General features: G+C 30.9%; 2 protein-coding genes across 5 annotated transcripts; both read right to left on the reverse strand.

Annotated features, from left to right (window-relative positions):
* Positions 1-1,799: 1,799 nt before the first annotated feature.
* On the reverse strand, positions 1,800-5,682 carry LOC11434705 (uncharacterized). 4 transcript variants are annotated; one of them, XR_005645319.1, is made up of 6 exons: positions 5,319-5,682; positions 4,354-4,401; positions 4,152-4,273; positions 3,393-3,501; positions 2,887-3,070; positions 1,800-2,217 (listed from the first exon to the last, which is right to left on the reverse strand). XR_005645319.1 is itself a non-coding variant. In XM_039831778.1 (5 exons), exons 2-5 carry the CDS (start codon positions 4,396-4,398, stop codon positions 2,969-2,971), a joined length of 378 nt encoding a protein of 125 aa, XP_039687712.1. In that variant the 5' UTR covers positions 4,399-4,401; positions 5,319-5,682; the 3' UTR covers positions 1,800-2,968. The 4 variants fall into 4 exon arrangements, 1 of the variants encoding a protein (XP_039687712.1); XM_039831778.1 differs by having other exon boundaries at positions 1,800-3,070; XR_005645320.1 differs by lacking the exon at positions 3,393-3,501 and having other exon boundaries at positions 1,800-3,070; positions 5,319-5,629.
* Positions 5,683-8,760: 3,078 nt separating this feature from the next.
* On the reverse strand, positions 8,761-10,030 carry LOC11434242 (transcription factor MYB73). Its single transcript, XM_003602952.4, has one exon. It carries the CDS (start codon positions 9,615-9,617, stop codon positions 8,937-8,939), a length of 681 nt encoding a protein of 226 aa, XP_003603000.1. The 5' UTR covers positions 9,618-10,030; the 3' UTR covers positions 8,761-8,936.
* Positions 10,031-10,340: the final 310 nt, after the last annotated feature.

Genomic DNA, 10,340 nt, shown 5'->3' on the forward strand with positions numbered 1-10,340 from the left:
TCTAGATCAGTCAAATTATCTACAATTTTAAAGATGCAACTTTAATATCATAAAACGTACACAAAAAAAAAAAATGACTGTTATGAGAGAGAGGAAACCGCTAAGGCGGTTCCGGCTTTAAAAAAAAATGTTTTAGTCATGTATTTCATTTTTGGAAGCAACAATATTTAAACAAAAATAGAAGTGGCACAGTGGTTATAGTTGTAAAGTGTAAGCATAGGGTACCTGGTTCAATTCCTTGCAAACTCTTTTTTTTCATTAAAGTTACTTAGGTCCATCAAAAAAGACGGGATTAATTAGGGCAAACTTATCAAAACTATTTAATATATATATATATATATATATATATACACTAGACCATCCACCCGTGCTGTCGCCCGGGTCATATTAATTGAAAACAAAACATGCAAATATATTGAGAATAAAAAGTGCTTGCGGTACAAAATAAAAAGTTTACGATAAAATTACAATAAAAGAAGACATTAGGTTGGTAGATTGCGGAAAATCTCCTTGTAAACTACATTCGAAGTGTTATCCATGCTTTTGCCATTCTCATCGGTCATTAAAATATTCAAACCACTCCTGGAGGTCACTCTGGATATTGCGACATAAAGCTGACCATGAGAGAATACGGGTTGAGGACGATATTAATTGAAAACAAAACATGCAAATGTATTGAGAATAAAAAGTGCTTGCGGTATAAAATAAAAAGTTTATGATAAAATTACAATAAAAGAAGACATTAGGTTGGTAGATTGCGGAAAATCTCCTTGTAAACTACATTCGAAGTGTTATCCATGCTTTTGCCATTCTCATCAGTCATTAAAATATTCAAACCACTCCTGGAGGTCACTCTGGATATTGCGACATAAAGCTGACCATGAAAGAATACGGGTTGAGGACGATACACAACCACTTGTTTGAGTGATTGTCCTTGACTCTTGTTGATTGTCATTGCAAAACATATAGATAGAGGAAACTGTCTGCGTTGGAACTTAAACAGTATCCTTGTATCCGACGGTGTTAGCGACAGCCACTTCAATATGATTTTTGTTCATTAAAAGAGATGTATAAATGCATTCAACAATGGCTGCAACAGGATCACCTGAACGATGCCTCATATTAGTGGTTAGAGTTAACACTTACAGTGATTCTAGAGTGGTGAAGAATTAATGCTAGCATGAAGGAAATTGGAAGCATATAAGATGCTCTAAGTGATTTTGAAAAGTAAACAGAGAAGGGTGTTTTGTAAAATGCACTAATAAAGAAAACCTTCATGAGTTATAGATTAACAACCCCTATCTATTCCATTATTTTTTATTGGATCACATTAATGACATAAGAATAATCACCGCGTTTTACGCAGATTAGCCTAACTTATATAAAGAAAAATTTATATAGAACTGAATTCTAACTACTAAAATGAATAAAAAAGAATATAAGTTAATAAGGATTTCCTAAAAAAAACCAAGTCATGTAAGCTTAAAATATCCTTTTTAAAGATACTAAAACAGAAGAAATGTTCTATTCAATACAAATAGCATACGTGACATAAATTCCAATTTGTTGCTATATTGTAAAGTTGGTGGCATATGCATGAACACCGCGATTGATGATTATATCTGTAAATAACGAAGATGAGTTGGCATTATCAATACCAAGTATCTATACACCTGCATTAAGATACAGGAGTGAAATGCTTTTAGAAAGATCATGTCATAAAATCGAATAGTTGCGGCAATTAACGGTGGTATGGTGCCTTATAATGATAAAAGACATTCACTAAATGAGTTAAATACTTCAAGAAACGATAAAATTCGAATTAAACAAAATAAGGATATGAAATGTCATACACCATAACCGGCGCTTAAAGGAAAACGAACAAATAGTACTTCAAGAAACAAAAACAATAGAGAAAAATACATAAACAAAAATTTCTAGGCAATTGTAAAATTAATATAATTAAGGGACTGCATCATGACACTCATCCTAATTTTTAGGCTCAAGCTTCACACACTTCAGTTTGATAGATTCTGTGGCAGATTCGTCCCCATCCAACTTATAAGCTGTCACATCTGAAACACCTTTCTCAGCTGATCTTTTCCATACAACTTTGCTGCAAGGCGTCTGTTCATCCTCTTTCTCACGATCATTAACCTGGATGACATCAGTGTCCTTTTGATTAACGGCAGACTTGGATGAATCAATGCCCTCAACCTTCATGATACAATAAACAACATTCAATTATCATGAGCAGCTCGGAATTGAAGGCGTAGGGCGCACAATATAAAACAATTATTTTATAACTGCGGTTATTTTAGAATAAATAAAAAACATTATAGAAATTAATTGTTTTTATGCAAATATTACTATAAGACAGAACTTTACAAATAAATATATGATGCACAGTTATTAAATTTACTAATGAATTTCTTAACATAAATGCTACATGAATTACAGACGCACATTTTTCTTATTAGTTTCTCTATACCTTAAATCTTAGATTATATAATATCATAGCAGTTAAAAATAAAAAACTATTTGACAGTGTTTCTGTAACATTAAATAAGCTCCGGATTTAATAGCAGTAAAAGTAGAGTGAATTGATCACAAAGTAAACACGGTTGGAATCAACACTATAACATAAGATTAATGTTGCTTGGTAGCCGTAACAACAAAATAGCGGTGACATAGTCCGCAAAAAATCAAATCCTAAACTGGTTCATCTATTTTGCTATCATTGTATGTATATGTTTATGACTGCATTTTTAAAATCAATATACCTGAGTTGGAACAGTGATTGACTGCATAAAATAAAAGCTATGATTATAAACAGTGCGCATAAACTGTGATTATTAGAATAAGGATATGGTATCGACATAGCACCTTGATATTATGAAATACCATGAACCTTTTTATCATATCCACATCATCCATCATCAGTGATTCGCTTCACCACATAGCTATGTCAATTATGTATAAGATTTCCCTCAGCTACTTCAACTTTGAACAACATATGTTTCCCATAGAAAATATCCAGCTCGGAAGGGAAATCACTTGCATTGTTTTGCTGCATATAGACAGGAATAATGTTACACATATGGTATTAGATAACGATATCAAAGACACATGTAAATTAGTAGAAAGTTTAGTATTAGTTAAAATTATAATCACCGCTATTTAGCAGCACTTGGTAACAAATAACAGTGATTAAACAGTGACTAATATTGCAAGATTTTAAACTGTCATTAGTTAAAAATCAATTACTACATGCATATATTAAATAAGTTTGTTCTTATGAGCATGTGCTTCTATACCTGCCTTTGTTTAAAAAAATGAAAAAATAATTTGCCGCTGTAGCCATAATAAACATTAGATGCTTCGCCACATACCTTTGTAGAGTAGTAATTCCCAACTTGCTTCTTCTCTGCATTGAACCGGACACCCTTTGCAGTCGTAGAATTGCATCCTCCACACCATATATTATAAGGCATCTCAAACCTGAAAGAATGATCATTATATAATATGGAATAAAAGGTAATAAAATAAAATAGCCCAGATTGGAAAAGGAGGCCAACTGGTTCAGCTCTTTCAGGTGTACACACAAATCTAAATTAAAGCATGCAGTGAAATACACAAACCATATAACACGCCAGTAAGTAGCAGCACTACGTAAGATCATATAAAGTAGACTATCCCTTTCGATCATAATGGACCATTAAATTGGTCAAAATTCATAAATCATGAAACATATCAAATACTTTTTAGATATGGGACACTATGATACACGGAGTATTAATATTATAAGAGATCCCATACTTTAATTGTTGTCACACTTTGTTTGTCATGAAACACGGAGTATTACAACCAAAGTTCAGTATGCTATTAGCGGAACATATAGAACAAATTATTAGCGTTCATTACTTTGTTTGTCAAGCAGTTTATGGACAAACTTTGTCATCCATCTTCATTAATGTGATATGTCAAACATCCTATATTAAACTAAAAACAAAAAAATCACCCGTAGAAAAATGATGGAATTAAACACAACAAAAGTCACACAAAGTATCATTTTCAGTTAGAATATCATGTTGGAATTCCAAATCTAAGTGTCAAAAGAAATTGAAAAGGAAAAAGGGAGGTTCTCAAACCTCACAAAGGTCTTGCTGCTTTTTTGTCTGCTCTCGTGGAGCTTCCACTTCAGCTCGTCGGTGACACATGACAGGAGAATTTGTTGTGAGCCGAACGTGCAGCAAAAACTATTATTCCCTATCTGGGAAATGGATTTGAAACACTGTCAAAAAGTAAACAAAATTTATTAGTTGAAGAAATGTGTTCAACATGAGTTATTACCTTTTCCTTGACTTGATTAAGAAATGCACATAGGAGAGGTGTCATATTCTGAAATTGGAGAAAAAACAACCCTAAGTTAATTTTAAATTCCAATCATAATGAGAGTTATTACCTTTTCCATGACTTGATTAAGAAATGCACATAGAAGAAAATAAGAATGTTGTACCAAAAAAATAAAAAATAAGAATGAGGATTGCCTCAAGTAAGTTCTTGTGATCTTTTTATCGAACAATTATAATGCAAAGTAGATTTCATCAAACTGAATGACTCATAGTTGATACTAAATTTCAAACAACTAATAATATCAAATTCAATTTCTATAATTTTGAAACCCATTCTATGACTGATTCCGTACAGGTTTGACTACTACTAACTACAATTTTGAAATCCCTCTATGGCTTCACTATAAAATTTGTAAACGGTCACTCTATCAGACACAAAGCAAATCAAAATTCTAACATCAACATTAACAAAATCTACACCAGAATCAAGATTATCACCAATTTTATAATGAAAACCTAGAATAAGACCGGAAGTAATAGATTTTATAGTGATAATCTACATCAGCTTTGAATAAATTGCTTCCTGATTCAGACAGCTCCTGCAAACATCCTTTAATTTTACTATCCAATAACCAAAAGAAACGAAAGCAAAAAAATCACATTGGTAAACAAATTATAAAAACAGTGATATACAACCTGTTAAAACAAAAGAGATTCTACATTGACAAATGCATCTGTCAAAATACATAGCTTCAACATTCTGAACAATTTTGGTTGAACTAAACAGAGCCTCCGTTCTTTTTACCACTTTTTATTCTCAAAAATACCATTGTTTGTTCAATATAACAACAAAATACAAAATTCACTTAATTTAACGTTAAATCAAATAAACTTAAATAAACCCAGATATTTAATTCTAAAATTAACAAATTAGCATACATCAGATTGGGATAGATTGAATACCTGGAGAAATGAAATTAGGTCAGCAAAATCAATGTATTTTCATGGGTTAAAACCAACAGATCGAGATGCAGAGGATTTCGAGATCTGGATTTGATGCGAGATGAATATGAATATGTTCACTCTCGACTCACGGTCTCGTGGTGGTTTACGGAAGGTGGCCGGAGCTTGAGTCGATGAGGATGAAGAGCAGAGCATCGACTGGGAGAGGAGAAGAGCAGCATCGACTGAAGAGGAGAGGAGAAGAGCAGAGCATCGACTTGGAGAGGAGAAGAGAAGTGACTGGGAGAGAATGAGGGAGAAGAACCGTGTTTTTTTTTTTTTTAGTTAAGAGGCATTGAGTGTGTGATATAAGGATAAGGGGAATGTAATGCATTGGAACCGCATCATAGATTAATATTTGTCATTTACGATGTTACTTGGAACTGCTTTATACACAACCATATAAATGTACATGGGAAATATGTAATGCTTTAAATGCATATAGTGAAGGGATTTGAAATTTGAAAATGGCATTAAGTGAGGTATTAGCAAAATTTTCCTGCTCAAAACATAGGATTAGGGTTTTAGATGTTTTGTTTGCATTGTAGTTTAGGATTAGATAATAAGGATATATATATATATATATATGGACTTAATTGGACCCTCACCCTAGAATCCACCTTAAGATATATTCCCCTCTTTTGCACTAAACTCCTTTTTTAGGTTGCAAGAGTATTCACACCGAGTGTTATTTCCCTATTTTGCACTAAACTCCTTTTTTTTAAGAATATTTTGCACTAAAATCTTGAATGTTAGTTTTTGTAAATATGACAATTATTTTTGAATAGATGAATTATTAATGTTAAAAGATAGGGTTAATAGAGCTTTACCCCCTGTAATATAGGGTACTTTTGGTTTTGTCCCATGTAAAAAAAAAAACTTAGATTCCATCATTGTAAAATAAAGATTCTTCAGGATTGCCCCATGACCCCTATGACTCAGCAGAATCTCTTACGTGGCGCTGATGTCGATATTTCTTTTTTATTTTTCATTATTTTTTCATTGGCCACATGTATAATTCATTTAACACATCATATTTAATTAAAAAAAATAAAAAAAAACCCAAAAAAATAAAATATAATTAAAAAAATCTGAAAATTAATTTTCGAAAATTTTAAAAAATCGAAAAAAGTAATTTACAAAATAAAAAGTTCAGATTTTTTTTCTCAAAAAATAAAAAAATCTGGAACTTAATTTTCTAAATAAAAAATAGAAAATACATTTGAAATTAAAAAAGTTCAGATTTCTTTTCAATATAAAAATTATGGAATAAAAAGTCTAAACAACATTTTTCAAAATAATTTTTTTTCCAGATTTTTCTTTTTAATTTTTTTTTTCAGAAAAATATATATTATTTTCCAGAATATTAAATTTTTTGAAAAAAAACTGAAATTATGATTTTGATTTAAATTCTGGAACAATATTTCAAGATAACTATGAAGAATTACAAAAAATGAATTAATTAGGAAAAAAAATAATTCTTTTAGTTTAGAAAAAAATTGTTAAAAAATCTCAAATTTAATATATTTCAAAAAATTATAAAATAATTATGTAAAAGATTCTAAAATATCCAAATATAAATTAAAATAAAAAAACTTCGAAAAAGATAATATTGTCTAATTTTTTTATTTTGAAAATTAAGTTCCATAATTTTTTTTAAATATTCCTAATTCCGAAAACAATTTATTTATTTTTATTTTCGAAAAATATTTCATAAAAATTCAGAAATAAAACTGTAGAAAAAAAATCTGAATTCATTTCTATATTTTTTGAAAAAAAACTTAAATTAAGATTTTGATTTTGATTTAAATTCTGGAACAATATTTCAAAATTTTATTAAAAAATCTGAATTTTTCAATAAAAATCTGAAGTTAAGATTTTAAAAACATTTATATCCAGAATTTTCTTTTTAGAAAAAATTAAAATACTTTTTTATTTCTAAAAGAATCTGAATGTTTTATAATTTTTGAAAAAAAAGTTTTTTTTGATTTTTTAATTTAAAAAAAAAATTCTATTTTTTCAAATTTTGAATATTAATTTTCAGATTTTTTTTAAATATAAATGATGTGTAAACTATTTTGTACGCGTGGCAAGCAAAAAAAAATGAAAAATAAAAAGAAAAAGCCACGTAACTGCCACCTCAGAGATTATGCTGAGTCAATGGGCTTAGGGGGCAATTGTGAAGAATCTTCATTTTACAAGGACGGAATCTAAATTGATTTTTTTACAGGAGGCAAAACCAAAAGTGCCCTATATTACAGGGGGTAAAGACCTATTAACCCTAAAAGATATTAAGTGTGATTAAAAACAATAATATAAATGAAAGTTCCTATAAGACTCAATTAGACACTTAAATGAGGAAAGCTGATCAAATACTGAAGTGTGGATGCACATGCACTAGGTTGATGAGTGATCAAATATTTGGTTGGGTGTGGACAAAATAACATAAATCTAACTTTCGTACAACGTTGCTTACGGAGAGAGATTTAGCTGTATCTTAACCAAACAGCTAAAACCGTACAATCTTGTTTGTACTTGCAATTTTGTTGATTATTCTGCCACGTAATAATATTGCTTGCAACTTGCAATAAGCTCTTTCCTCTTTATAGTGGGGTATAATAAGAAAAAAGATGAATCGGGTTTGTGCTCTATAAACACCAATTTCCTAATTGGGCTATGTTGGTATGGAGGCTCCAAGCTCTTGCAAGTTGCAAATTCATCATTTTCCACTCTCAATAGGAGGAGAATAAAGTTGGAAGAGTTTGAAATGAGCATAGATACAAACAATAGACTAAAAATAATGTATTACTCTATTTTTATATAAATTAAAGGTAAAAAGAAATAATAGAGTTGTATATTTTTGAATGATCCAACTTAAAATGCTTTGCTTAATTATTTTCAAAAGAACTAGGGACTAAACTGAAGAAGAATGAAAAATATATTATGCTATGTGCCCTCTCTTTGCAAATCAAGGGAGAAACAAAAATGTGTGGATTTCTCATTTACGTTCCCCTCTTTTTAATTTAGTCAAATATATTGCCAAAAAATACATCAAATATTGATCAATACAACATTCCATTATTAAGTTAATAGCTATTTTTCGAATCCATCATTACAGTTGAATGTATAAATTATTATAAAGTTGATCATGATAACTGTCACCTCCTCAACACATTACTGGTAACCAAAATAGTATAGTATAGTACTACTCAAGAAGTACATACATATACCCCAAGCCAAATTGTTTGTTTATTAAGCCGCGTTTTCTACAGAAGTATATACTTGGAAAATTTGTCGTACAATATTCAGCTATTTACAAATATAAAACAGTAATAGTAGTAATTAATAAAAATAAATAACTGTTAAAATTAAAGTATCAATGCTTAGCTTAGAGTACTAATAATAATCCAGAAAGAGAATTGAAATCTGAGTTTGTAGGACAAAATCCAAGTGCAGAGTAATTATATAAATTTCCTTAAACTAAAGTAATAACAGAAAGAAAAAAAATATGATCATGATTATTAATACATTTTTTTTTTTTGTGTGAACATGATTATTGATATCGTTAACTAATTCAATTCAATGAAAACTAGAGTTATGAGAAAAATTAGAAGAAACATATTCCCTAACTTCTCTTGCAATAACACCTCTCATCACATCCCAAAACTCAGTCGGAACATTTTCCGGCGAAGGAAACCGATGATCACCAACCATTTCCTCCCTATCTTCCACACCATTCCCCGGAGGAGCAAGAGTCAACGCGGTCAACGGATCATCTTCCAACGGAAAAGTAAACTGACCACCTTCGTTGCCACCTCCAGCAACCGTAACAGAACCACCACAACCCGCTCTACGCTTAAGCGTAGAGTTCCAATGATTCTTGACAGCATTATCAGTTCTACCAGGTAAAAGCCTTGCAATGGTAGCCCAACGGTTACCATATTGAGCATGCGCCGCTATGATTGTTTCATCTTCTTGTGAAGAAAATGGACGGTGTTCCACGGTGGGACTCAGCTGATTACACCACCGGAGACGACATGACTTGCCGGAACGACCTTTTATGTAGCGGCTGATGAGTGACCAGTTTCTTGCTCCATGTTGTTCAACCAGTCGTGTTAAAATTCTGTCTTCTTCTGCACTCCATGGACCTTTGATTCTGTCTAGTTTGTTTTGGTTTGTTTCTGAGGAACATGAGTCTGATGATGATGTTGTTGTTGAAGAGCTTCTATTAATAGCTTCAAAATTCATATTCAAATCCATAGCGTTATTATTTGAGTATATAGTAATAGTGAATGTTTGATATGATATATGTTAGAAAGTATAGTAGCAAATTGGGAGTGAAGTGTTAATTGGGTTTATTATATATGAAGAGAAGGAAGGTGATTTGATAAATAAATAAATAAATAAATAAAGTTGCATGCAACAAATATAATAAATAATTTTGGGTTTGGGAGATATTGTTAGGGTGTGGTGTGGTGTGGTGTGGTGTGGGGGAGGGTACTTTCCAGGAAACTAGGCTTTTGTATAGTTGGTGGGTGTGGAGGGTCTAACTTAAACTAAATACAATGACTCTGTAGATTAGATGCGATTTGATATGCGTGTGTGTTTATTAGAGCAACCAACCTTTCTGGCTGGCACACTCTGATCCAGGTTTGTCTTTTTTCTTTCTTTTCTGTCCTCTTTGAAATTTCCTCACATCTTCTTCATTTTATTTATAATAATCCATTTTGCACCTCTTGGTTTCTGTTTCATCAATTCAATGTATAGTATAATAATAGTATATGACCTCTCAACTGTTTGTTTTAGCATTTGTAAGTGGAAACTATATCCAAAACTAAATTATTACTTTTTATCTTAATTGAACAAAATATTGTTTTAAAGAGGATTCAAGCCCTAAAACGTTTGAATTGTTTTTCATTAAATGAAATTCATAAATCATTTTAACCTACGCTACCAATTGGTTAAATTATGCTCACATTTTTA

Source organism: Medicago truncatula, chromosome 3 (genome assembly GCF_003473485.1).
Source record: "Medicago truncatula cultivar Jemalong A17 chromosome 3, MtrunA17r5.0-ANR, whole genome shotgun sequence".
In the NCBI taxonomy this organism is placed as follows: Eukaryota; Viridiplantae; Streptophyta; class Magnoliopsida; order Fabales; family Fabaceae; genus Medicago; species Medicago truncatula.